General features: G+C 49.1%; 1 protein-coding gene across 1 annotated transcript in view; it reads right to left on the minus strand.

Moving 5' to 3' along the window:
* Positions 1 to 26,035, minus strand: part of KIAA0586 (KIAA0586 ortholog) — a 104,047-nt gene that overhangs the window by 45,924 nt on the left and 32,088 nt on the right. The window contains exons 17-29 of the mRNA XM_038756698.1: positions 23,048 to 23,242; positions 21,518 to 21,705; positions 20,523 to 20,630; positions 19,684 to 19,761; positions 17,624 to 17,817; positions 16,161 to 16,282; positions 13,406 to 13,587; positions 12,390 to 12,564; positions 9,949 to 10,144; positions 8,479 to 8,723; positions 7,090 to 7,166; positions 5,586 to 5,720; positions 3,858 to 4,014 (exon numbers count right to left, since the gene is read on the minus strand). Of these exons, the coding sequence (XP_038612626.1) occupies positions 3,858 to 4,014; positions 5,586 to 5,720; positions 7,090 to 7,166; positions 8,479 to 8,723; positions 9,949 to 10,144; positions 12,390 to 12,564; positions 13,406 to 13,587; positions 16,161 to 16,282; positions 17,624 to 17,817; positions 19,684 to 19,761; positions 20,523 to 20,630; positions 21,518 to 21,705; positions 23,048 to 23,242 (2,052 nt within the window). The remainder of the gene's footprint in view (positions 1 to 3,857; positions 4,015 to 5,585; positions 5,721 to 7,089; positions 7,167 to 8,478; positions 8,724 to 9,948; positions 10,145 to 12,389; positions 12,565 to 13,405; positions 13,588 to 16,160; positions 16,283 to 17,623; positions 17,818 to 19,683; positions 19,762 to 20,522; positions 20,631 to 21,517; positions 21,706 to 23,047; positions 23,243 to 26,035) is intronic.

A 26,035-nucleotide genomic window follows, 5' to 3' on the forward strand; every position in this document is an offset into this window, starting at 1 on the left:
TGATCTTGGCCAGGAAAAGGCAGGCCTAGTCCCTAATTAGGAAAGTAGTGATCATTTTCCCCTCTCAGGGTCGCACCTGGAGTTTCCAGGACTCTACCGATCTCAACTACGGGAGGGAGAGGCAAGCAGAGGCAAAGCCACTCCATTCCCAGTTTGGGCAATGGCTAGCGAGTGGAAGGCAACCGGCTACCAGTCAAAACTCCCCCATGCTGGGCAGCAGCGGCTTGGGAGGGAGTCGAGGGTGGAGACTCAAGTTTACTGTGTGGAAGAAGGCGATGGAAAACTACTTCCAGATTTTTTATCAAGAAAACATTATGGATACACTATCAGAATGACTGCAGATGGAGGCGGGGCGTTCTGGGAGAGATGCGTCCACGGCGTCGCCATGGACCGGAGACGACTTGACGGCCAAAGACAAGCGATCGTTTTGAGAGCCAAGGGCTGTGTATAATTTCCACCTGTGCGTTCTCTCCCAGCGCTTAGTACGGGGCGCTGCACAGTTAAATGCTTAATAAGTACTGACACTCCTTCTGCCTGTGCTTCCCGAATGCCAAGCTCTCTTCTTTCTTTCCCAGATTGGGCCTCCACCAAATCATCATCAGGCATTTCTTCTCTACCCTACCCGAGGATGCCGGGGTGGGAAAATGATTGCAGAGTTGCTCCGGGGCGCAATTTGAAGCCATCCTGCTCTCCACTTGGGTCTCTCAGCTGGAAAGAGGATTCGTCCATTCCTTACGGGTCATGCTCTCTTCCAGCTTGAGAAGCAGGGTGGTCTATTGGAAAGAGCATGGGCCTGGAACTCGGAGGACCTGGGTTCTAATCCTGACTCTGCCCACTGCTGTGTGACCTTGGGCAAGTCGCCTAACTTCTCTGTGCCTCAGTTACTTCATCTGTAAAATGAGGATTAAGACTGTGAGCCCCCCGTGGGACAACCTGATCACCTAGTAACCTCCCCAGCGCTTAGAACAGTGCTTTGCACGTAGTAAGCGCTTAATAAATGCCATCATCTTTATTATTATTATTACTCTCTCCTTCTTAAACCGAGAGTCCCACGGGGGACAGGGGCTGCGTCCAACCTGGCTAATGTGTATCTACCCCAGTGCTTACAACAGTGCTTGGAACATAGTAAGCGCTTAACAAGCTCCATAACTAACAGATTAATTAATTTCATGTGACACGTGCAAGGTTGCTTTTCTCTCCTCTGCTTTTCAAATCAAGAAGACGCTACCAGGAAAACTATTTTTTCCTTTCGGAACTTCTTGTTGATCCCAGCATCATCACCACGAGGTTTCTGGAGACTGTGGTTTGTGGTTTGTTTGGGAATTTTAAAGCTCCTGAGAAGAGGACTGGGCTGAGGGTTTCGGACCGATCTGCGGGACAAGAGAGTCCGGGCCCAGACCAAAGTCGTCATCGGCCACGGGCCGCTTAGCCGCAAAGGAAAAGCGTGCGGGGGTCCCACAGTGCGGCCAGCTTCCGACTGAAGAGTCTCCGGGGCTTTCCCTTGTCAGACTGTAAGTATCTGAGAACAGATCGAATTAAGAACTTCAAACTTCAACATCTCAGTACAAATCCCAGAAAACACTCAGGGAACCGTAGGGGCTGTGATGTCTTTCCCCCTGCAACAGTAAGGGAATGGCCCACTGTCTGTGAAATTGACAAATTAAAGCAACTTGCCTAGTTCAAATCTAAAACAGTAGGTTGGTTCTTTTCACATTGGCTTCTCATTCCTCGAGAATGAAAAAGAGATTTAAAAAATATGTATATACATATATATGCCCCCTCCCCCCAACAATAGGGTGGCAGGCGAAACCTAGCAGGGTTGGAGAAGAAACTGCTTATAAAAAGACAGGTCAAGGAGAATTCTCAATTCTGAGGGTTTAACGTTTAACAATTTTGCGTGGAGAATGGTTCCAGGCCAGGGTTCACCTTGGAGCGGGTTTTACGGGAAGGGTATAAATCACCTCAGCTGTGGGGGGAGGGTGGTGGTTTAGAATGAAAACACCGCCAGACTTTTGGGCTGGAATAAGTCACTAAGCATTTCTAACTTGGGTGATAGTTACAGAAGGAAATAAAGTGGATCAGGGACCAATCCCCAGATTTTAGAGCCCACTTTGATCTGTAAAGAGATGAACAAAAATGCCTTGGCTCAGCAGCGTGGGCCAGGATGGCTTTACGCAATAGGATTTAACTTCATGCTCTCTTAATCAGTGTGTATACTGCCTAGTTTCTTTTTGTCCCTGAAAAAATAAGCCGAGAAAAACCCCACGATGTAATGTTCATTTAGTTTTACTGTTAATATAGTTCTTGTAGGCCACGAGAGCCCTGGATTGGAGGAAAAATAACTTACATTTCGCTGTTGACAGACTGATGATGGGAATATGCTTTCCCACAGAACGGCATTAAGGACAGGAAAGATGAAGTTTTTAAAAGCAAAGATGGTGGTATAATAATAATAATTTTTAAAAATGTATTAAGCACTTAATACGTGCCAAGCACTGTACTAAGCTCTGGGGTCGATACAAGATAATCAGGTTGGAGAGAGTCCCTATCCTACATGGGGCTCACGGTCTAAGTAGAGAACCTGATAATCTAAGTTTTTGGAAGAGACGTCTCTCTGCTGGAGGGGATTGCATGTCTTGCCTCACTGAAAAGCTACGGAAGAAATGAGACATTTTACAATTCCTCACAGGCTGCGGATCCAAAATAGGACTTGTTCTTCTAGCCCCAGATTGGACAAATGTCTGAAGGCAGGAAAAACTCAAGTAAAAGGTTCCTGTGGCTTTTGAAGGTGTTTAGTGGGAGGAGATGATGGGTGATGGGAGTCACAGTCTTGTTTCCAACTTGCTCTGAGGTTCCAGGTTCCATGACATTCACTGCGGGATTAGCCAGCTGCAGACTGTGGCCTGGGGAAGTGCTTGGGGATACTGGGGAGGGGGACAGAAGGGGGGCAGGGAATGTTCGGCCCAGCGGACAATGGCTCCGTAAGGAAAAACCTCCCTCTGCCCTGTCCTGCAAAAATCCTGAGAAATCAGAGTCCTCTGTGGCATCTGTCACCCAAGCCTGCTGTGGATGTGGAACGTGTCAATCAACTCGGTTACACTGTACTTTCCCAAGCGCATAGTACAGGGCTGTGCACACAATAAACGCTCAATAAATACCACTGACTGTTTGGTTCTCGAGCCCCGATCCACCCCGGGACGCCACAGTATGGTACAGCATTGGGCTCAACTGACAGAACTTCTTTTCTAACTTTTAACCGGCACCGAAATCGTTAGAAACTGAAAGAGGAAACATGGTTTGGGGGACAAAGTGAAATGACAGCCAGCCAAATTCAGCCTTAGAACACAGTCCTTCCCTACCGTTCCTTGTTTTTGGTTCAGACTGACAAGGAAAACAACTTTCCTTATAATAATGATGGCATTTATTAAGCGCTTACTATGTGCAAAGCACTGTTCTAAGCGCTGGGGAGGTTACAAAGTGATCAGGTTGTCCCATGGGGGGCTCACAGTCTTCATCTCCATTTTACAGATGAGGCCCAGAGAAGTGACCTGCCCAAAGTCACACAGCTGACAAGTTGCAGAGCCGGAATTTGAACCCATGCCCTCTGACTCCAAAGCCCGTGCCCTTTCCACTGAGCCACGCTGCTTTCCTTAGTTGGTGCACCTCACGTTTGCCCCCACCTAGAAGGTCAGGGCCACTAAGGAGCGGGTGAATTTCCGTGAGGGACTCAGAATTTGCAGGTCCGAAAGGCCGAGGAACAGAGGGTTAATACATCCCTGCCTCTGCGCTCCCGGAAGCCCTGTTTTCTACCATTCCGTGTCAGCCACCTCGGGCGGAGAAAGGGGCTTGGCGCCTACCTGTGACTCGGTTGACTTTCCAAGGTAGATCCCCCCACGATCTAGCGACGGTGGGCGGATGCACGTGGAGCGACCCTCCCGTCAAAAGGCTTTCTGCCGCCGCTGTCAGTCGAGGTCTCTGGCCTTCGCTGAGCTCCCCTATACTGTTCTCCGAGTCCTGAGAAAATTGGGAGAAACATAAGCAGGAAAAACTCCAACGGGATCCCAGAAAAAAAGGGGCAGAGATGAAGTGATTCAGCCCCTAAACTACCTCAGACCACCTTTATTTCAAAATCTCTGGGGCCCTTTCTGGTATCTTACCACCCCTGAGAGTCAGGACGTCCACCCTAACACCCCATCGGAATTTCCAATGCTTTTACTCCTGTCTATTTATTCACGGGCGGTTCTTTCTGGATTCGAACCACTGGTCAGTAGCCCTTCTTATTTTTGACGGCAATTACTCCACATCCACTCCAGACCCACCGGCCTTCTCTATGCTGTGCAACCCAAGTCCTTTTAACTCTCAATCCATCCGTCATTTTGATCGGCCGTCTTGGACCCGCTCCAGATTCTCCATATCGTCTCAGCCCGTGACTGAAACCAGATCTGATAGTCCGTGAAAGGTCTGACTGGGGTTGAGTCTTACAGGGTGATTGCTGACTGGCTTGCGCCTGCCATCCTGCTGCTCATAAGCTTGACATTGATGGGGGTGTGGGGGTCTTTCTTGAACACTCTTCTGGTGGTCAACTAGCCCTCGCCAGGGGATTTCTGCAGTTTTACCTGACACCAGAACGGGTTTGGTTAGCTTTTGGTGGCTAAATGCGCGGTCTCACACTTGTCCCGGAAGGCGCTTCCTTCTGTTTCTGCCACTTTTCCAACTGATCATGGACTTTTTACATCCTACCCCTGACAACCAAAGTGTAAGCAATTTCACCCCTATTTTCGCGTCAGAACTGTCACTTTGACGCTTCCCCATTTTGACGTCGCTTTCGATTTAAGCTACTGCGTGTAAGGTTACCGCCTGACGGCATGGAAAGGCTTGTGAATAAAAACAGAAAAAATGAATACGAAATATCATTTTCATTTTTCTCAATGGAATGCAAATCACAATTAAAGGTTTTTTCAGCCGCCTTGCTCCCTCCTATCTCACCTCTCTGATTTCCTGACTACAAGCCGACATGTTGGATAGGGACTGTCTCTATATGTTGCCAACTTGTACTTCCCAAGCGCTTAGTCCAGTGCTCTGCACATAGTAAGCACTCAATAAATACAATTGATTGATTGTAGTTGTATTTCTCCTCTAATGAACTCACTGTACCTCCATCTTGTCTACCTTGCTGCCGACCCCCCGTCCACATCCTGCCTTTGGCCCGGAATTCCCTCTCACTCCATATCGAAAGGGCTACCACTCTCCCCACCTTCAAAGACTCAGCCCCAGAGCACTTATGTCCATAGCCGTCATTTATTTTAGCGTCCGTCTCCCCCTCTAGACTGTAAGCTCCTTGTGGGCATGGAAAGCGTCTACCAACTCGGTTATATTGCACTCTACCAAGCACGTAGGACCATGCTCTTCACACAGAAGCACTCGATAAATGCCAATGACTGATTAAGAAGTCAGGACTCAAAATATCAAGCCCTACTTTACTTGATCGCCAAAGTCGACTTCAGACAACCTGAGAGCAGGTTTGGTGAACTTTTGTGAATAATGAATTGAAAGCTAAGGGTACAAACGATGCTTAGAGAAAATACCTCCAAATGACAGACTGCCTGCTGTGAAACGACCGGTCCCTGGTTGAGCTTGGTCAGAAGTGAGAGAATAGGATCTCGATGGTATCCCTTATGAGGCCTCTTAATCACTTGTCCTTCACTGGGAGGGTCGTCTTCCTAAAGGGAAGAAAAAGACTGATGACGGACTCATTCAAGAACTGGTTTATAATGGAACTGGGTTTTTAAACAGCGGATGGTTAATGGCTGAGAACTCCTGGACGTTCATTTTTCGCCAACACATTAACATGAGCCTTTTCCCTCTGCGGGTGTCTTAAGCTGCACAGCTGTTCAGTTGGAGGTTCTGGTTTAAACCATCTGCACCTGTTCCACTGAAGGGGAACTGGGCTGGCCCCTCGTTCATTCATTCTGTCGTATTTATTAAGAGCTTACTGTGCGCAGAGCACTGAATGAAGAGCTGGGCAGAGTACAATACGACAATAAACAGACACATTCCTCGCCCACTACAAGCTTACAGTCTGGGGGTGGTGGCAGACATTAATATAAGTAAATAAATTACAACTATGTACGTAAGTGCTGTGGGGTTGGGAGAGGGGAAGAACAAAAGGAGCAAGTCAGTCAGGGCAGCGTGGAAGGGAATGGGAGAAGAGGAAAGGGGGGTGGTTAGTCAGGGAAGGCCTCTTGGAGGAGATGTGCCTTCAATAAGGCTTTGACTGGGTGCCGGGGGGAGCTGCCCGGGGCAGTGGGGACTGTCTTCCCTAAAAAACTTCCGAGAGCCACCTCAGCGAACCCCTCTGCCCCACTTGGCTACTGCAGTTCAGCCTCCAGCGCTCACTGAGATGTACTTCCTCTGCCCCTCAATGCTTCTAGAGCAGTATTTTCATCTCCAACTACAAAACGATGTGTTTCAAAGTTGTTTTGTGAATGGGCCACTTTTGTTTCGATAGATATCCCGGTGTCCCTTGTACTGAAAAGACACCGCCAGTGGTGAGATTCCTCCACAGACGTGGGAGCGACCGAAAAGGCCAAAGTAGGGCGGGTGGAGGGGGACACAAACCCACAGTTCTGGCCACCCCGTGCACACCCACGGCCTTAAACGTTTTCTGTTATTGTGCTGACACGTTGGCTGCAGGCAGCGCCTGGCCCCGTCCTCGCTTTTATGCCCTTGTTAGAAGAAACAGAGACTCATCGACAAAGCCCTTAAATATTTTAAATAATAGGTTCTCAGTACTCGTGACACAGCAGATGCCACTTAATTATCTAATTACATAACTGAAGATAGAATCTAGACAAAAAACATACTTTGTCTCCACTGCCCCAAAGAAAACTTCATCTTTTAAGTATGTGGTCTCGAAGATGACTCTTCCGTGAACTTTTTTAATTCAACACATATGCTTTTCGGAAATCTGAAATTCCTTCACGAATACCTTTTCTGGTTTGGCCTAGGATGACGACTCTGAAATTAAAGGAGCTGCTAGGTCCAGAGAGAATGGCTCTCTCATTATAAGATCATCGCCCACGTTCTTACCACTTCGTGGGCATCGTGCAGAGTGCTGGCAGAGCTGTCATTAAGGTTGGTCAAAGACAGTTCCTCCTCGGCCACAGCTGGGGAAAGGAATCGAAATGCAAAGAATTAGCTGTTTAAGAGCCCACCCAAGTCAACCGACGTTCACATCAACGCGTCTACCAATGGAAGGGGCCCTCTCCGTGCCGCATCCCTTTCCATTTCCTGGAAACCGGGTGGTTTCCAGAAGCGGGCGGCGACACGATCACTCCAGTTCGCAAGCTGGGTCTCAACTCTGGCTCTGTCTTCCTCAACCTCTTGGCTGGGAGAGGCTGGGAAATGTTCCTTTTCCAGCAGGGAATGCAGTGCCCACCTGAGATCCCGACGTGGAACCCCTGGCTCCCTCCAGCTGACCCCCCCCCCCACCCCCAATTCCTGCCCTCTCTCCCCTGGCCAAGGGAACCCTATTTTCCCCGTGTCCCCCCATTCAGCAGGGCTAATCAGGAGAGCTTCTTTAAGACTTTGGTCCCTGGACCTCGTCTCCCAAGGTCCAGGGACCCTCTCCCGTTTCATTTTTCTAGCCAGGACGTCCTTGGGGGTGGGGAGGGTCCCCATCTCTCCTCAAATCTATTGGCTCCAGGACAACTCCCCTGGGTAGTTCAGTTTCCCCTGGGCCCTGCTCCTACTATTGAGAAGCAGCGTGGCTCGGTGGAAAGAGCACGAGCTTTGGAGTCAGAGGTCATGGGTTCAAATCTCGGCTCCGCCGTCAGCTGTGTGACTTTGGGCAAGTCACTTCACTTCTCTGGGCCTCAGTTCCCTCATCTGTAAAATGGGGATTAAAACTGTGAGCCCCCCGTGGGAAAACCTGGTCACCTTGTAACCTCCCCAGCGCTTAGAACAATGTTTTGCACATAGTAAGCGCTTAACAAATACCATCATTAATATTCTTATATTACTAGAGGGGAGTTGAGATCTAGGACCTGGATTCTAATCCTGGATCTGCCACTTGTCTGGTGTGTGACCTTGGGCAAGTCACTTCACTTCTCTGTTACCTCACCTGGAAAATGGGGATTAAGACTGGAAGCCCCACGTGGGTCAACCTGATTACCTTGTATCTGCCCCAGTGCTTAGACAGTGCCTGACACACAGTAAGCAAATACCATAAAAAAAGGAGAGAGCGTGCTTATGCAAAAATAGTTCCGCAAATAGGCAGCAAAATGAGCCCAACTTTCCTACAGAGATTGGTGAGGTCTTGAAAATGGGGGAGCGGGGTGGGCGTTTCTAGCAGAGGGAACCCAGCTCGACATTACAAACCACTCTAAAGCGAAATAGAGGAAAAACAGGTGGACTGCAAGCGTCGGATGGGAGATTTCAGAAGCGAACAGCTAGCCAACTCCCTGAAAAGTCGGTTACCTCGGGCTGCCACTATATGTTCGTTGCCGAAAATGACCTCTCCCTCGGAGATGGGCCTGTCGAGAGTTTCGGACTCGGTGACGGAGGTGCTCGAGCTGCTGTCTTGGGTTGATGGAGAAGAACTGGGGACGGGTGCTGGGGAGGGCGTTCCGGGCCCAACGGGAGGGGGATTCACTAGAACCACATCCCGGGGGGCAGGGAAGATCAAGTTCTCCGGTTCTTCCTCTTTTGCCACAGACATTACACTGAAAACGACATAACATGTTAAGAACAAGTTAAAGGCAAAGCGGCCACAGACCCCCTCTGACGTACAATTAGCTCAGAGCCACCGCGGCAAGCTATGTTTAAGAAAAGGTTATTCTAATGTCAGGCAATCCTCTATTTGCCTGAAATATGTTTGCATTTTGAAGGCTATTTTCGTTCTGCCATCGGAGGAGTTTTAAGAGCTGTTCCTGCCCCCAAATGAAGGGTTTCCCCTTTGAAGAAATGCTAGCCTCGGTCCATTTTAAGCGCACGCTAGTGATGGGCATGAAAATGCAAAAGGGGCTGACGGAAGCTTGCGATTAAGACTTGAGTTGGCGTGATCCGTGCCAAGGTTAGCATTTTCCCCCAGCCGCGTAAGCGGGCACCGCAATTATCCAAAAAGGGATCAGAGTTAGGTCAAGCCGGGTTAAATCAGTTAATTCAGAGTAGCAGCATGGCCTAGTGAATAGAGCACGGGCCTTGGGAGTCATCCTGGCACTGCCACATGTCCGCTGAGTGACCTTGGGCAGGTCATTTTAATTCTCTGTGCCTCAGTTACCTCCTCTGTAAAAAGGGGATTAAGATTGTGAGCCCCACATGGGACATGGACTACGTCCGATCGGATTAGCTCTGTGAAGCAGTATGATGACTATGTGAATACAGCACAGGCCTGCGAGTCAGAAGGACCTGGGTTCGAATCCCAGCTCTGTCACTTGTACGCTGTGAGACTTTGAGCAAGTCACTAAACATCCCTGTGCCTCATTTTCCTCATCTGTACAATGGGGATTAAGGCTGGCTAATTGGAAACTCATTGGGCACACCACTTGAGAAGGCCGTCAAGAAAAGGAACCGGAGTTGGTGTTTGCACTGGCCCTTTGTTTGAAGAATCCAAAATAGAGGCTGAACTTCCCATCTCTGACTGACCATTTTGATGCTAGTGATGCCTGTCTATTTGTTTTGTTTTGCTGTCTGTCTCCCGCTTCTAGACTGTGAGCCCGTTGTTGGGTAGGGACTGTATGTGTTGCCGAATTGTACTTTCCAAGTGCTTAGTACAGTGCTCTGCACACAGTAAGCGCTCAGTAAATACGATTGAATGAATGAATGACAGGGACTGAGTCCAACCTGATCAGTTTGTATCTACCTACAGTGCCTGGCACACACTAAATGCTTAACAAATACCACTAAAAAACAATAGAGCATGTCTGAAAGCTGACATTTCCTGCTCACACTGATCTTGGGTAGAGAGGTTCCTCTCTAAAGGAGCTAGGGTTCTCTTTGTCCAAGGAGAGGTCCACGTCTCCCCATGGCTTGGGGGCCTCTGAGATGGGCATCGCCGGGCTCGCCGAGGAACGTTCCGTCGGAGGAGGGGCCGGAGTCGCTTCTCTGGGAGGAGTAGCGGCGGGGGTCACGGTGGGCGTACCGACTGGAATGGGAGCAAACAGGATTTGGGAAACCAAACAGGAAAAAAAAAAAACGGTTAGGCTACTTTGATGGAAAGGTGCTTTGTTTCATAAAGCTCTCTTGACAGTGATTTTACTAGAGAATTAGCAGAACGATCCAGGCATGGAGCTAAGTTCTTTTCCATTTAGTCCCTTGACTGGTTTCTCCTCACCCACCTCCAGCAACGTGTCCCCACGCCCATCCTCTGGTTCTTCCTCTCATTCCTCCCCCCTCACATCAAACCTTCATCCCAGTCCCCCCGCCATAAAAAACCGTACCTTTTCTCCCAAACCTTCATCCCAGTCCCCCCGCCATAAAAAACCCTACCTTTTCTCCTAGTCCTCCTTCCAGCCTCTCTTCCTCAAGGTCTTCCCGGGTCAATACAATGATGATGATGATAATGGCATTTTATTAAGCGCTTACTATGTGCAAAGCACTGTTATAAGCGCTGGGGAGTTTACAAGGTGATCAGGTTGTCCCATGTAGGGCTCACAGTCTTAATCCCCATTTTACAGATGAGGGAACTGAGGCACAGAGAAGTTAAGTGACTTGGCCAAAGTCACACAGCTGCCAAGTGGCGGAGCTGGGATTTGAACCGATAACCTCTCCCTCCAAAGCCCATGCTCTTTCCACTGAGCCACGGAATCCGATCGGCTTCCTCCCCAGCCCCCTTCTCCTTGCTCGTTCTTTCTCCTAGATGTTCCCCACTCCTCTCCCCAACTTCCTTCCCCCATTTCTCCTCTTGGGTCTCTTCCCCGGCCCATCCTCCGGGGTCCTCCCAGACGTGGCGAAAAATGAGAGCTGTCATGTACAGACAAAAAGCCACCCCATGCTGCCAGATCTCTGGGAGCCTGACAATAGTGGAAATCCCAACACAAAGCTGTGGGACTTGGCGGGGAACCTAGTGGACCAACTGTTGGGGGGAGGTTCACGGTAATCAATCAATCAATCGTATTTATTGAGCGCTTACTGTGTGCAGAGCACTAAGGCACAGCAGAAGGAATATTCACCTGCCCCCATAGCTGCTATCTGGTTTTGCCCTGGTGGATCCTTCAGGATCCGTGCTGGGATTTTTGGGCGGGCCAGAGGAGCTGGAAAAAAATCACACCCACCTCTTCCTGGTGCCTAAACGGGACCCCCGGTCGCCGAGATCGGGTTCTGTCTGGTGGTGAGAATTTGGTTTCTGCCCGGGCCAGGATGGGGAAGGGAGAGGGGCCACTAAAGAGGAGGAAGGGTGGACTTCCCTCTCCACACTAACCCTAATGGTCAACTGCTGCCTGGGGGACCACCAAGCGCTAAGTGGCTGGGAGAACCAGGACGTGGGGGGCAGATCCAGGAGGCCGCCCGCTCCCCTCTTACACACCTATAGACGTGCTGGCCGTTGTGAGAGCCGCCGTCTCATCGAACCAGCCGAGCTCTGAACAACGCATCTCGGCTTAAGCCGTTCACTGACTGAAGGCACAAAGTGGGGTGGGAAATGCAAAGAATTTTTTCTGGATTCCTGCAGGCTTAGGCGGCTAAAATGGCTTGCGCCGCTTCAAAACGGCCTCGTTAGAGGAACCTGAAGATTCTTCTCCTGAGAAAGAGGCGTGGGAAAGGAACGCCTCGGCATGGCAAACCACACACGACGTTACTCGTACCACACACAAGTCTGGGGGAAAAGACTTCGGGGAGCAGGGCCAAGAGGAGAGTTGGCACGTACGCACCACTGAGCCTGCCCCATTTCTAGCCCAAGGGCATCATGAAAGGCTGTTGTATGTAAAGCACATAGTGCATGTACGTTCTTCATACTGTAGAGAGGCAGCGTGACCCAGCAGATAGAGCCCGGGCTTGGGAGTCACAAGGACCTGGGTTCTAATCCCAGCTCAGGCACTTGCCTGCTGTGTGACCTTGGGGAAGTCACTTCACTTTTCTGTGCCTCAGTTCCCTCAACTGTAAAATGAGGGTTACGACTGTGAGGCCCACGTGGGACGTGGACTGTGTCCAACCTGATTAGTCTGCATGTGCCCCAGCGCTTAGTACAGTGCTTGGCTCAAAGTACGTGCTTAACAAACACCATTAAAAAACAAAACCCAAAAGCTGTAAGTGCTCGACAAATACAAATGATTATTATGCGTTGTGTAGATTTGCTTGTATCCACCCCAGTGCTTAGTACAGTGCCTGGCACATAGTAAGTGCTTAACAAATACAATTTTAATTATTATTATTGTTACTAGATGTGCTTGTACCTGATTCTGCCGCTTGTTCCTGCGAAGGGATAACCCCGCCCTGCTCCGAAGGGCAGGGAGACAATTCTGGAGTTTTCACTGGAGAAGACTCTTTTTCCTGGGAGGACGGAGACTGGGAATGGGAAGGAGGAGGGGTGGGCTGTGGAGTGGCCACTGGCGTGGGCAGGGAAGAATCCTTTAAAATAAACATAACAAAACATCAATCAATAGTATTTTCGACCACTTACTCTGTGCTGAGCTCTGCGCTAAACACTTGGGGGAATACCAAGAGTTAGTAGAAATGATCCCTGCCCTTGAGGAACTTACAGTCTAGTCGGGGAGAGGTAGTCAAGTAAATTACAGGTACGAGGAAGCAATGGAGTCTAGCACATGTACATACGTACTGTATATATGTATATATGTTTGTACATATTTATCACTCTTTATTTATTTATTTATTTTGCTTGTACATATCTATTCTATTTATTTTATTTTGTTAGTATGTTTGGTTTTGTCTCCCCCTTTTAGACTGTGAGCCCACTGTTGGGTAGGGACTGTCTCTATATGTTGCCAATCTGTACTTCCCAAGCGCTTAGTACAGTGTTCTGCACACAGTAAGCACTCAATAAATACGATTGATGATACATACTATGGTGAGGACGTGAGTGTGCTCAGGTGACGCAACGCGGAAGCGGCAGGAGGGAGAGAGGATGGAGAGGTGTGATTTCGGGTGGAGAGAGCAGCCGTCTGACGGAGGTAAAAGAGGAGGGAAGTCCAAGCAGAAGGGAGAGCGTGAGCAAGACGCGATGACAGACGTGAGAGCGACAGAAATAAGAATGAGAACACGGTGCCAGCTGGCCTTGCAATCGCTTCCTATCAGAACAGACTTGGCACAAGGAAGCCCGTTGGCCCCTTGCCAACCTGGCAAGCAGTGAGTCACCCGTTCGAAGCCCAGCTATCAGAAGAACGTGGCCCTGCTCTATTCTGCTACCCATCTTCACCTCCTCCTGCCCCACCGGCCACGGGGGCTGACGTACCCATCTTGGAGTCCAAGAGGTGCCCGCGGCGACGGCAGCCGGCCGCCGGGTCTCGCGGGCGCCCAGCATGGCGGCGACGGTCTCCGCCAGGGCTTCGGTCACAAACTGACTGATGGTGTCGGAGCTCACGGGCAAACCGGCGTCGATAAACAGCTGGACTCCCCCGCCGCCCGCCATCTGGGCTAGAGGGGGAAGCAGCTGAGGATCAGGGGACGTCCGGGGCCCAGCGTAATTCTAATTGAGGTGTCTGTCTCGGTGTATCGGAGGCGTGAGGGGGAAGCTCTGGGGTCACGTTGACATTACTAACTGATGAAGGATTAAGTTTGATTGACTCATCTCCTCGTTATTTGACCCCCTCTCACCTCAGCACCTAGAGCTCTTCCAAACCCATTTAAGCAATTGCTCATCTATGACTTCATCGTTCCTTTCTCACCTTTCTTTTTTTTTTTCAGTGGCACTTACTATATGCCAGGCACTGTTCTAAGCACTGGGCTAGATACAAGCTTAGTGGAAAGAGCGTGGGCTTTGGAGTCAGATGTCATGGGTTCAAATCCATTTCGGCAAGTCACTTCACTTCTCTGGGCCTCAGTTGCCTCATCGGTAAAATGGGGATTAAAACTGTGAGCCCCCCGTGGGGAAACCTGATCACCTCGTAGCCTCCCCAGCGCTTAGAACAGTGCTTCGCACCTAGTAAGCGCTTAACAAATACCATTATAATTATAATTATTGTTAGACACAGTCCCTGCCCCACATGGGGCTCCCTGTCTTAATCCCCATTTTACAGATGAGGGAACTGAGGCCCGGAGAAGTGAAGTGACTTGCCCGAGGTCACACAGGAGACAAGTGATAGAGCTGGGATTAGAACCCAGGTCCTTGCGGCTCCCAGGTTCATGCTCTATTCACTAGATCACGCTGCTTTTCTGAACATAATATAGCATCCGTCTCTTCAGGTAGGGTAGAAGCTTCTCAAGGGTGGGGACTGAAGCAGAGAAGCAGCGTGGCTCAGTGGAAAGAGCCCGGGCTTTGGAGTCAGAGGTCATGGGTTCAAATCCCGGCTCCGCCACTTGTCAGCTGGGTGACTTTGGGTGAGTCACTTAACTTCTCTGGGCCTCAGTTCCCTCATCTGTAAAATGGGGATTAAGACTGTGGGCCCCCTGTGGGACAACCTCATCACCTTGCAACCTCCCCAGCACTTAGAACAGTGCTTTGCACATAGTAAGCGCTTAATAAATGCTATTATTATTATTATTTATTATTATTGTGAAGCTCGTTGTGGGCAGGGAGCATGTCTACCAAACCTGTTGTATTGTACTCACCCAACTGCTCAGTACAGTGCGCTGCACACAGTAAGCCTCTCAATAAATAGTACTGGTTGATTCAAACTCGATTGTACCCTCCCAAGTACACAGAACGGGGCTGTCATTGATTGATTTTGGATCACAGAGTTATCTGCATCTACAATAATAATAATAATAATGGCATTTATTAAGCGCTTACTATGTGCAAAGCACTGTTCTAAGCGCTGGGGAAGTTACAAGGTGATGAGGTTGTCCCACGGTGGGGGCTCACAGTCTTTAATCCCCATTTTCCAGATGAGAGAAGTGTCCTCCAGGTGCCCCCAGGCTGGCACTAGGGAATCTTTTGGAAAAAACTCCCAAACCACAGGGGTTGGGAGCTTACAGCAAGTGGCGAGTGAGGTCTGTAGACGGAGACAGATGCTTGGCCCACCCTCGATGACCTGGAACTTTCTGATATTTTTTTTTGTCTCTGGGACCTAACCCACTAAGCCCGCTCAATCTCTCGGTTGGAAGAGATCGGGAGCCCTACGAAAATGAAGTCTCTGCTCCAACCACATTCTCCTAATAGCACATGAAACCTGCAGGAGATGGTGGAAACTGAACACACAGCCACGGGCTGAAAACTCTCCAAGGCTTTCCCCAATGGTCGGCTCTTGGAGAGGGAAGAATGTGATCCAGATTACCCGAGCTGGTCGGAATGGGACGCTCTGTGCCGGAAAGATCTTCCCTCGGCTGTGGTGTCCTAGTCTATGAGAGGGTAGGAATCCTAGAGTTTATATCTACCTAATAATCACGATGGTATTTATTTATTGCTTTCCATGCGCCAAACTCTGTTCTAAGAGCAAGGGTAGATATAATAATAATAATGGCGGCATTTGTTAAGCGCTTACTATGTGCAAAGCACTGTTCTAAGCGCTGGGGAGGATACAAGGTGATCAGGTTGTCCCACGTGGGGCTCACAATCTTAACCCCCATTTTCCAGATGAGGGAACTGAGGCCCAGAGAAGTTAAGTGACTCGCCCAAAGTCACCCAGCTGACAAGTGGCGGAGCCGGGATATGAACCCAGGACCTCTGACTCCAAAGCCCGGGCTCTTTCCACTGAGCCACGCTGCTTCTCTGACAATCGCATCAGGTTCACGTCTAAGAGGCAGGGCGAGCAGGTGTTTCATCTCCATTTTATGGATGAGGGAACTGAGGCCCAGAGGAGTTAAATGACTTGCCTAGGGTCACACCCCCACAAGTGGAAGAGGCAGGACTAGAATACAGGTCTCTCGATTCCCAGGCACGGGCTCTTTCCACTGGACCGTGCTGGACAACCACTGAGGGTGGCCCAATGTCACACACAGTCCAAGCACCTGATTTTGTTTGGGAATGAGACCGATGCCTCTTGGAACTCTGTCCAGAAGGATCCCAAATTCGAAATGGAGGGGGAGTAAGAGGATGAGATTCCACTCACCAGTGTCAGAGGGTAAGGCTTCACTTTCCTCGCTCTCAGAATGACTGACATGAGGCACCACCGGCAGCTGCCGGAGGGGATACAGCCCACTGATAATTCTGCCCATAATTTCTTGCTCCACCCTGAAAAACACAAAAGTCAGAGATTCTAGTTTTTTCCCCTTCGAACCTGGCCCCAAAAAAATCCCGCTGAGGACGTGGGGGTTTTCACACCTGTTTAGGCCTGCTCCTCCCAAATAACAGTATCGACCGAGCGCCTGCCAACGGAATAACACTGCACTAAACTCTTGGGACAGGACAATAGAGTCAATAATAATAATGATGGCATTTATTAAGCGCTATTTGCTAAGCACTGGGGAGGTTACAAAGTGATCGGGTTGTCCCACGGGGGGCTCAAAAGCCTTAATCCCCATTTTACAGATGAGGTAACTGAGGCCCAGAGAAGTGAAGTGACTTGCCCAAAGTCACACAGCTGACAAGTGGCGGAGCCGGGAATTGAACCCATGACCTCTGACTCCAAAGCCCAGGCTCTTGCCACTGAGCCACGCTGCTTCTCTATAATAGACCTGGTCCCTGCCTTCACGGAGCTTACAGCCTAGTACGGTAGAGAGACTGAAATGAATTACTGACAAGGAGGCGGAAAACAGAGAATGCTTCTCTCCTGGAAAAGCCCACTTGAGCAAATGGAGAAGAATTTTGTTGTGAAGCTGAAATATTGTTTCGGTTGGGCCAGGAGGAAGGGTGGCTGCAGATTGGCACTCAACCCAGGCAGCACATGGGCCCTCCATACACTGGGGGCTAACTTCAATGAAACTAGGGGTGTTCCAAGGCCCTGCTGAGAGCTCACCTCTTCCAAGAGGCCTTCCCAGACTGAGCCCCTTCCTTCCTCTCCCCCTCGTCCCCCTCTCCATCCCCCCATCTTACCTCCTTCCCCTCCTGACAGCACCTGTATATATGTATATATGATTGTACATATTTATTACTCTATTTATTTATTTATTTATTTTACTTGTACATATCTATTCTATTTATTTTATTTTGTTAGTATGTTTGGTTTTGTTCTCTGTCTCCCCCTTTTAGACTGTGAGCCCACTGTTGGGTAGGGACTGTCTATGTTGCCAATTTGTACTTCCCAAGCGCTTAGTACAGTGCTCTGCACCTAGTAAGTGCTCAATAAATACGATTGATTGATTGATTGATTGATTGCTCTGATGGCCAAGAGCAATCCTGCCTGGGAAAGTGGTGGGAGAAGAGAGGAAGAGGGAGAGAGGAAGAGAGGGAAAGGAAGAGACCTGAAAGCCAGAGGAAGAAATCAGAGTGTGCCAGACACTCTGCCCCATAAGACAGGGACTGTGTTTAACCTGACTAGCTTGTATCTACTCTGGCGCTTAGTACAGTGCTTGGCCCATAGTAGGTCCCATCCCAGTCCCAGTTTTATTTCCCTCACTCTTGCTGAAAACCTACCAGTTGATCAGCTTGTTTTCGAGAGTCTCTTTTCTCTCGATCACTCGATCCAGAATATCGGCAGAGGGCTGCGGGGCGGAAGCGACAGGCGGGAACGGAGGGCCTTCATACTGCCGAGCGAGAACCCGCGAGCAATTCTCCAGTTCCAGGATGGGCTCGGCGCAGGGTGGAACCTCATCCTCTATTTCCAGATCCTAGCAACGACGACAAGAATCACAGAGCGGCTGTAAGCCCCCCGGGCGCTGAGGTAGATACAAGTAAATCAGGTTAGACGCGGTCCCTGTCCCACGTGGGGCTCACAGTCTCAATCCCCAATTTCTAGATGAGATATGCAGGTGGCAGCAATTGCTTTTCATTCTACATACATCCACCTTGGAATAAGACACTCAAAACCCAAAATCAAAAAACAAAAAACTCAAAACTCACGTTTTTCTAGCAAGACCTCTCTCCAGGAGAGGGTGAGACAGCAAAAGACAAAACAAAAAGTGGGGAGGGGAGTGTCTTCGGCTAAGTTTCTATTAGGCTAATAACTATTTTTTCCCACTTTAAAATCTGGTAAACTGTAAGGTGCTTCAGATCACTGGTGCTGGGCAGGGTCAGTGCTCCAATGGATGAAGGGGAAGGCCAGATAACTGGGACCTAGGCCACAATAATAATAATAATGGCATTTATTAAGCACTAATTATGTGCAAAGCACTGTTCTAAGCGCTGGACACAAGATCATTTCACGATCGGGAGTGGGACTCACAAAGATGAACATAATAATGATAGCATTTATTAAGCGCTTATTATGTGCAAAGCACTGCGGAGGTTACAAGGTGATCAGGTTGTCCCACGGGTGCTCACAGTCTTCCTCCCCATTTTACAGATGAGGGAACTGAGGCCCAGAGAAGTGAAGTGACTTGCCCAAGGTCACACAGTTGACAAGTTGGGGGCGTCGGGATTTGAACCCATGACCTCTGACTCCAAAGCCCGGGCTCTTTCCGCTGAGCCATGCTGTTTCTCCATGACATTAGCTGTTGCCGGGGCGAGACTTCACAGCATGCCGGTCACATAATGATCATTGTAATAATGATGATAATGATAATAGTATCTATATTTGTTACATGCTTACAGTGTGCCAAGCAAAGGGGAAGTAACAAGATAATCAGGTCACATGTGGCCCCGAGAACTGTGAGCCATGGGGGTGGGCAGGTCCTCCCGAGATCAAGCTCGGAAATCAAGAATTAGCTGCGCTCACCCAAGAGGGACATCAAATGTTCGGGAAATGGGAGGGAAAGAACCCTCCCAACTTCCCCGTCAGGCAGTTACGGCCCATGTTGAGAAGCAGCGTGGCTCAGTGGAAAGAGCCCGGGCTTTGGAGTCAGAGGTCATGGGTTCAAATCCCGGCTCCGCCAACTGTCAGCTGTGTGACTTTGGCCAAGTCACTTCACTTCTCTGGGCCTCAGTTACCTCATCTGGAAAATGGGGATTCAAACTGTAAGCCCCCCATGGGACAACCTGATCACCCAGAGTAGGCCCATCCCAGTCCCCGTTTTATTTCCTTCACTCTTGCTGAAAACCTACCAGTTGATCAGCTTGTTTTCGAGAGTCTCTTTTCTCAGTGCTTATAACAGTGCTTTGCACATAGTAAGCGCTTAAGAAATACTATTATTATTATGTTGACATATTTTTTAATGTTTATATAGTCTGGCTGAAGTTCTCCTGAATCTGAATATTTTTATTTAGCTGATTTTATTTAGCCATTGGCGTTTATAGGTCTTGCTTTAATCTGGAGTGCAAGGAAGTAGGTTATTCTGAGCACTGCCCTGACTCCAACCCCAGGAGGGGGATGGAGGAGGGACCTCCCGATATTAGGATGCCCTGGGGGCTACCGAGGGCTCCAGCCTGCTGGTTCTGCTTCTCCAGCCCCCCGACCTCAGCGCGGACGCCCGGGGCCCCCATTTGCCCTCAAAGGTGAGCATATTTTATCAAAGAGGGGGCTTTCCAATGCCGTGCCCTTGCCAGCAGAGTAAAAAAGAAGAAAAATATTGAGAGGGAACACTCTGGGGTATCATTACCTGATTGAGTTGAATAATTTCATCAACGTTAGTTCCTGGAAAGTGAAGATCATCTTCATGTTGACTGAATTCTGGGGCCTAAAACAATCAGAAAAATAACGATGGGATTGATTAGGTATCTTCTCGAAATCCGGCAGTGGGGGCCGAGTGCCGGTTACGGGACGTGAGCACAGTCCTGCGGGAGGCCAGAGGCAGAGCTGTGGGACCCGGGGCAAATCAATTCACATCTCTGGGCCTCAGTTACCTAGCCTGCAAAATGGGGATTAAGACTGCGAGCCCAATGTGGGACAGGAACTGTGTCCAACCTTGTATTACCCCAATGCTTACTACAGTGCCTGTGGCACATAGTAAATGCTTAACAAATACCACAATCGTTATTATTATTATTACTGGAACCAAAAGTTTTTTGGAGGGTCCTAAGCAGTTCTGAGACAGCCCAAACTAAACTTTTCCCCAGAAAGCTTGTACCTGTGATTATTTCCATGATGACCAGGCCCTACCCAGAGAGGAGCTGGCTTTATTTGGATCACCACCGATATAATAATAATAATGGCATTTACTAAGCACTTACTCTGTGCAAAGCACTGTTCTAAGCACTGGGGAGGTTACAAGGTGATCAGGTTGTCCCACGGTAGGCTCACAGTCTTAATCCCCATTTTACAGATGAGGGAACTGAGGCCCAGAGAAGTTAAGTGACCTTGCCCAAAGTCACATAGTTGACAATTGGCGGAGCCGGGCTTTGAACCCATGACCTGACTCCAAAGCCCAGGCTCTTTCCACTGTGCCACGCTGGCACTGAATGACACAAGAGTTTCCGACCAGAGGATTCCTCAGAATACCTGGGTGTGGATGTGTACGGAATCCAGTGCTGCTTCCGGGCCGTGGGACATCTCGCTTGCCTCCATGCTGCCGTTGGAGATGCTATCGATATCGACATTGGGTAACACCTGAAGAGTAAGTTGACGTTTCAGACATCCAGTTGGCCATTAATCCCACCCCTTTATCCGCTCCCAGTTTTCCGGCCAATACTTATGCATTCCCCTCTGATGCTGTTCGACGAAAGAATATACTTTGTATTTTGTTTCGCTCAGGAGTCCGACGGGCGACATATAAGTTAAGGGGCGGCACTGTGGCACTCCAAAAAGGTTTCCTAATTCTAAAAAGCTAGTCGATCGCTGAAAAAATTTGGCATCAAAAGAGTACAACGTAAACCAGATGAAGTCTTAGAGCAGGTCACGCTGGGTAGGACTGGTAAAGACTTCAGGTGAAGTTACCCGAGTAAAGATGGGCTTAACTGGGTTTTTCAGTCATCTGGTCATCATCATCAATCGTATTTATTGAGCGCTTACTATGTGCAGAGCACTGTACTAAGCGCTTGGATCATCAGTCATCTCCTCCAAGAGGGCTTCCCCAATTAGACGCTCTTTCTCTTGGCCTGTTCTCCCTTCTGCACCGTCTAAGCACTTTGATCTATAACCCTTTGACATTCGCTATTCGTCCCACCCCCAAACCCACAGCACTTATGTGGGTTTATATGCACTTATGTACATATCTTTATATTACAGATTTTAAATTATTTATATTAATGTCTGTCTCCCCCTCTAGACTGCAAGCCCGTTATGGGAGGGAACGTAACTTCTACTCTCCCAAGTGCTTAGTACAGTGCTCTGCACATAGTAAGCATTCAATAAATATTACCGATTGATTGACTGATTGGTCGATACAATGCTCTGAGCGCTGGCATTGCGCAGAGCACTGAGCTAAGTGGTAATGCCGGCACGACAAGCATCCCATCTACAGTCTTTTGTCGTCCTCTCCTGCTCTTGTTTCCTACCTGCACGGTGAGTTGAGGAGGATCCTTTTTTTGAGATTTCACCGTGACCACTGCTACGTTGGGTTTCTTGACCGTGAACTGTGGCTTGGGGACTGATGGAGGGATAGAGGTAGTCACGGTGACGGGGTGCGGTTTGCCGATCAATACTCCAATGGGCTGTGGAGAAACTCTATCGCTCTGGGTCTTCCCTAGAGAAGGTGCATGAGCGAAAAGAACCAGTTGTCAGAAAACCAGGATGAAAGCCATTCAGCTGCGAAAGGGAGACAAGTTGTGAGGGAGGTCGGAGGGGGATTGAAGGTCTTTGTGGGTCATGCTGACCAAAACCATATTTAGCGTCCCATCTCCTGCCGAGGCCTTCCCTCTCCTTCACGGGCAGGCCAACGGAAAGCAAGAAAAACATCTCCCTTAAGTATGAGATACAGTGAAAATAGATATAGTAAGAGAAGCAGTGTGGTCTAATGAAGACAGCAAGGCTGTGGGGGTCAGAGGACCTGGATTCTAATCCCGGCTCTGCCGCTTGTGTTCTGTGTGACCTTGGCCAAGTCACTTCACTTCTCTGGGCCTCGATTCCCTCATCTGTTAAACAGGAATTCAAAACCTGTTCTCCCTCCTACTTAGACTGTGAGCCCCATGTGGGGCCTGGTGATTCTGTATCTACCCCGACACTTAGTACAGTGCTTGGCACATAATAAACGCGTAACAAATACCACCATTATTATATAGTACAAGAAAATAATTAAAAACTGCCCTCCAACCTTTTCCTCTCTTCCTTTCTTGTGAAAACGATTTGGGTTTCTAGTCTTCAACAGGGCAAAATTTCTAGTCTTCAATGGGGCAATTAGTTTACACGTGTCAAAGAGGAGCAGTGAGACAGAGAAGAAGGAAAGGGACGTGAAGAACCAGATCTGCTCCCAAAAGTGCCTTCCCTTCCACCTCATCCTACCTCCACAGCTCCACTTCTCTGCTTCCCTACCTCACAAAATGGGCACTAGGGCTTTAAGAAGTCTTAGGTTTTGAAATGAAAACCTTTGGTCTTTCTTCTGAGACCTTTGGTCTCCTTTGGTCTTTCTTCTGGGCAAGTTTGGTGCCTTGTTTTTCCCAGATTTCCCATTTCCAAAAAAAGTTAAGGAACCTTCAGAGTCCAGAAACTCTGAGGCACCAAAAACTGGACGGTCAAACATTCAAAATGCATTACTCACGTTACTAACAGTTTGACTTCCTCACTGAACCTCCCCAGGAATATAAATTCCTTGTGGGCAGGGAACTTATCTAGCAACCCTGTTGTACCGTACTTGCCCAAGCGCTTAGTACAGTGCTCTGCACGCAGTAAGCGCTCACTGGATTGATCGACTGGATCAAATTAATTCGGTATTTCCAAAAAATGTTAGGCCCCTGTGAACTACAACGCCCTGCAATGACACCTCGGGGTAATAAAAGAGAAACACACGCATGCAGGCGACTGCTTGGACTGATGTACATTTGCCCATTTCGTCTTCAAAATCTCTCTCCGCGTTGCTCCCTTGTTCTTACCTAAAGGTACAGCCATGGGGATCAGCTGACCTTCAAGTGCCCCCGTCAGAGAAGTCATTTCTCTGCTGGGGCTGAAGAGATACTGCTGCTCTTGGAGTCGTGGCGTGGAGAGGGCTCGCTGCCTCCTCAGACTCATCACCGCAGCTCTTGGTGGGTGAGAGCTGGTTTGCGTTTTTGCTGACCTCACCCTGGTCCCTGAAATACACGGGCCCGGCACACAAGTTACCGGGAACATCTGTTACACCCGAACAGCTGAAATAACTCGAAAAAACACTCTGCCTTTTCATCAAAGACAAAGGAAGCTATTTGATGAGGTCTGGGGTACCACAACGTGCCTCGGCCCACAGATGAAATACGGTTTACGAAAGACCAAACGCACTCACGCCTTCTGGTATAAGGTAAATACACTCAGGAAGGTCTTAGAGGAGAAAGCTAGGCAGAGGTTGCCCCTCCAGGGACGCAGACTCTTAGAGCAGCTCAGATCGAGCTCCTGTTTTTCCCTTTCAGCCCCTCTTCTGAGTGGGGTCTGAAGCATTACCGTTTCACGGCAGCTCTTTCACCCTCACCGAATGATAGGGACTATTGAAACGAATGAATAGTTGCCTGCTTTTTCCTAGGACCGAGTTTTCTTCAAAAGTAACCCCCCCACCTTCCCCGGGGCCCCTGCCTGCCCGTTTGTGGGGTTCTGCTTGTGCAACTGGAACTAGCTCGAAGAACAGATGGTCCCTTTCAATAGAGACAGAACAGGGCCAAGCCGGGGGGAGCCGGGGAGGAAACAGGGAAAACGCTGATATTTCCTCAGAATAATGTTTTCATTTAGTTCTTTCAACAAGTTGGCTCATCTCTAACGGCAACAGAATTCCAAAGACAGTTCAGCTTTGCCAAAAGCGCCGGGAGGAAGGGGGTTTTCCACAATGCTGTCTTGGGGTGTCACTCCCCATCTCCCCCTCGTCCACTGCCTCCGCCGTCCTGATTACTTCCAGGGTTAAGACGCCCGGTTAGCTCCTCAACTTCCCGTTTGATAACCTCCCCTAACTCCCGCTTTGGCACTTCTATATCACTTAATAACTCCAAACCTCCCTTATCACTCCCTTACAGAATCTACTCCTTTAAGCATTTAACTCCCTCACACATCCCCACGCCTTTCTTCCTCCTGTCCGCAAATGATTCTGGTGTCTGTCTTCCCCCTGCTAGACTATAAACTCCTCGTGGGCAGGGATCAGATCGAGAAGCGGCAGGCACAGTGGATAGAGCCCGGCCCTGGCAGTCAGAAGGTTGGGGGTTCTAATCCCGGAGTCACCACTACTCTGCTGTGTGACCTTGGGCAAGTCACCTCACTTCTCTGTGCCTCCGTTACCTCATCTGTATAATGGGGATTGAGCCTTTGAGCCCTATGTGGGACAGGGACTGCGTCCATCCTGATTTGCTTATATCCACCCCAGGGCTTACTGCAGTGCCTGGCATAAAATAAGCACATAAATACCACAATTATTATTATTAGCACTTCTAATGTACTCTCTCAGGCTCTTGGTGCACCCAGCAGGCACTCAGTAAACACCACAGATTGATCGGAGAAGCAGCGTGGCTCAGTGGAAAGAGCCCGGGCTTGGGAGTTTGAAGTCATGGGTTCAAATTCCGGCTCCGCCAATTGTCAGCTGGGTGACTTTGGGCAAGTCACTTCACTTCTCTGGGCCTCGGTTACCTCTTCTGGAAAATGGGGATTAATTAAGACTGTGAGCCCCACGTGGGATAATCTGATCACCCTGTATCCTCCCCAGTGCATTTAAGTAAGCACTTAAATGCCATCATTATGATTATTATAATTATTGGTTGACTTTGCATCGGCGGGATGCGATCTAGAGTCGAGAGCTTCATCGGACTGACTCCTGAATTCTCAGCTGGCCCCAGCCCCAAGTTGGGCTACTGTCAGCATCTGGCACTCTGCCAACATTTCCCTCTCGCTCCGCCCTGCTTTTCCTTAGAACAAACCACCGGCTGTGAAGGAGACTGTACACGTTCTGCGCGGTCATTTGGGTTTAACTTGGAAGTGAGGGAGAGCGGTCTCTGAGCCCGCAGGAACAGACCGGAAGACGGCGATTTTAAAATCTATTAGGAACCGCCTGAAATACTCATCCTTGCCTGAGGGGAATAAATGCAAGTGCCCTGTTTTCCCTCCTACTTAGACGTGGAGCCCCATGTGAGATGGGGATTTGTCTGCTATGTGACCTTGGGAAAGTCACTTCACTTCTCTGGGCCTCAGCTCCCTCATCTGTAAAATAATAATGAAGGTACTTGTTAAGCACTTACTATGCTCTAAGTGCTGGGGTAAATACAAGTCAATCAGGTTGGACGCAGTCTCTGAGAGCTATTGAGAGCTCACCTCCTCCACGAGGCCTTCCCAGATTAAGCTCCCCCTTTTAGACTGTGAGCCCACTGTTGGGTAGGGACTGTCTCTATATGTTGCCAACTTGTACTTCCCAAGCGCTTAGTACAGTGCTCTGCACACAGTAAGTGCTCAATAAATACGATTGATTGATTAAGCCCTTTTCCTCTCCTCCTCCCCATCCCCCCTTGACCTCTTTCCCCTCCCCAAAGCACTTGTATATATTTGTACAGATTTATTACTCTATTTTACTTGTACATATTTACTATTTATTTTGTTAATGATGTGCATATAGCTATAATTCTATTTGTTCTGCCGATCTTGACACCTGCCCACATGTTTTGTTTTGTTGTCTGTCTCCCCCTTTCTAGGCTGTGAGCCCGCTGCTGGGTGGGGACAGTCTCTCTATGTTGCCGACTTGGACTTCCCAAGCGCTTAGTCCAGTGCTCTGCACACAGTAAGCGCTCAATAAATATGATTGAATGAATGAATGAATGAATGAATGTCCCCCATGGGGCTCACACTCTTCATCCCCATTTTACAGATGAGGGAACAGAGGCCCAGAGAAGTGAAGTGACTTGCCCAGGTCACACAGCAGACATTTC

This window comes from Tachyglossus aculeatus, chromosome 14 (genome assembly GCF_015852505.1).
Source record: "Tachyglossus aculeatus isolate mTacAcu1 chromosome 14, mTacAcu1.pri, whole genome shotgun sequence".
In the NCBI taxonomy this organism is placed as follows: domain Eukaryota; kingdom Metazoa; phylum Chordata; class Mammalia; order Monotremata; family Tachyglossidae; genus Tachyglossus; species Tachyglossus aculeatus.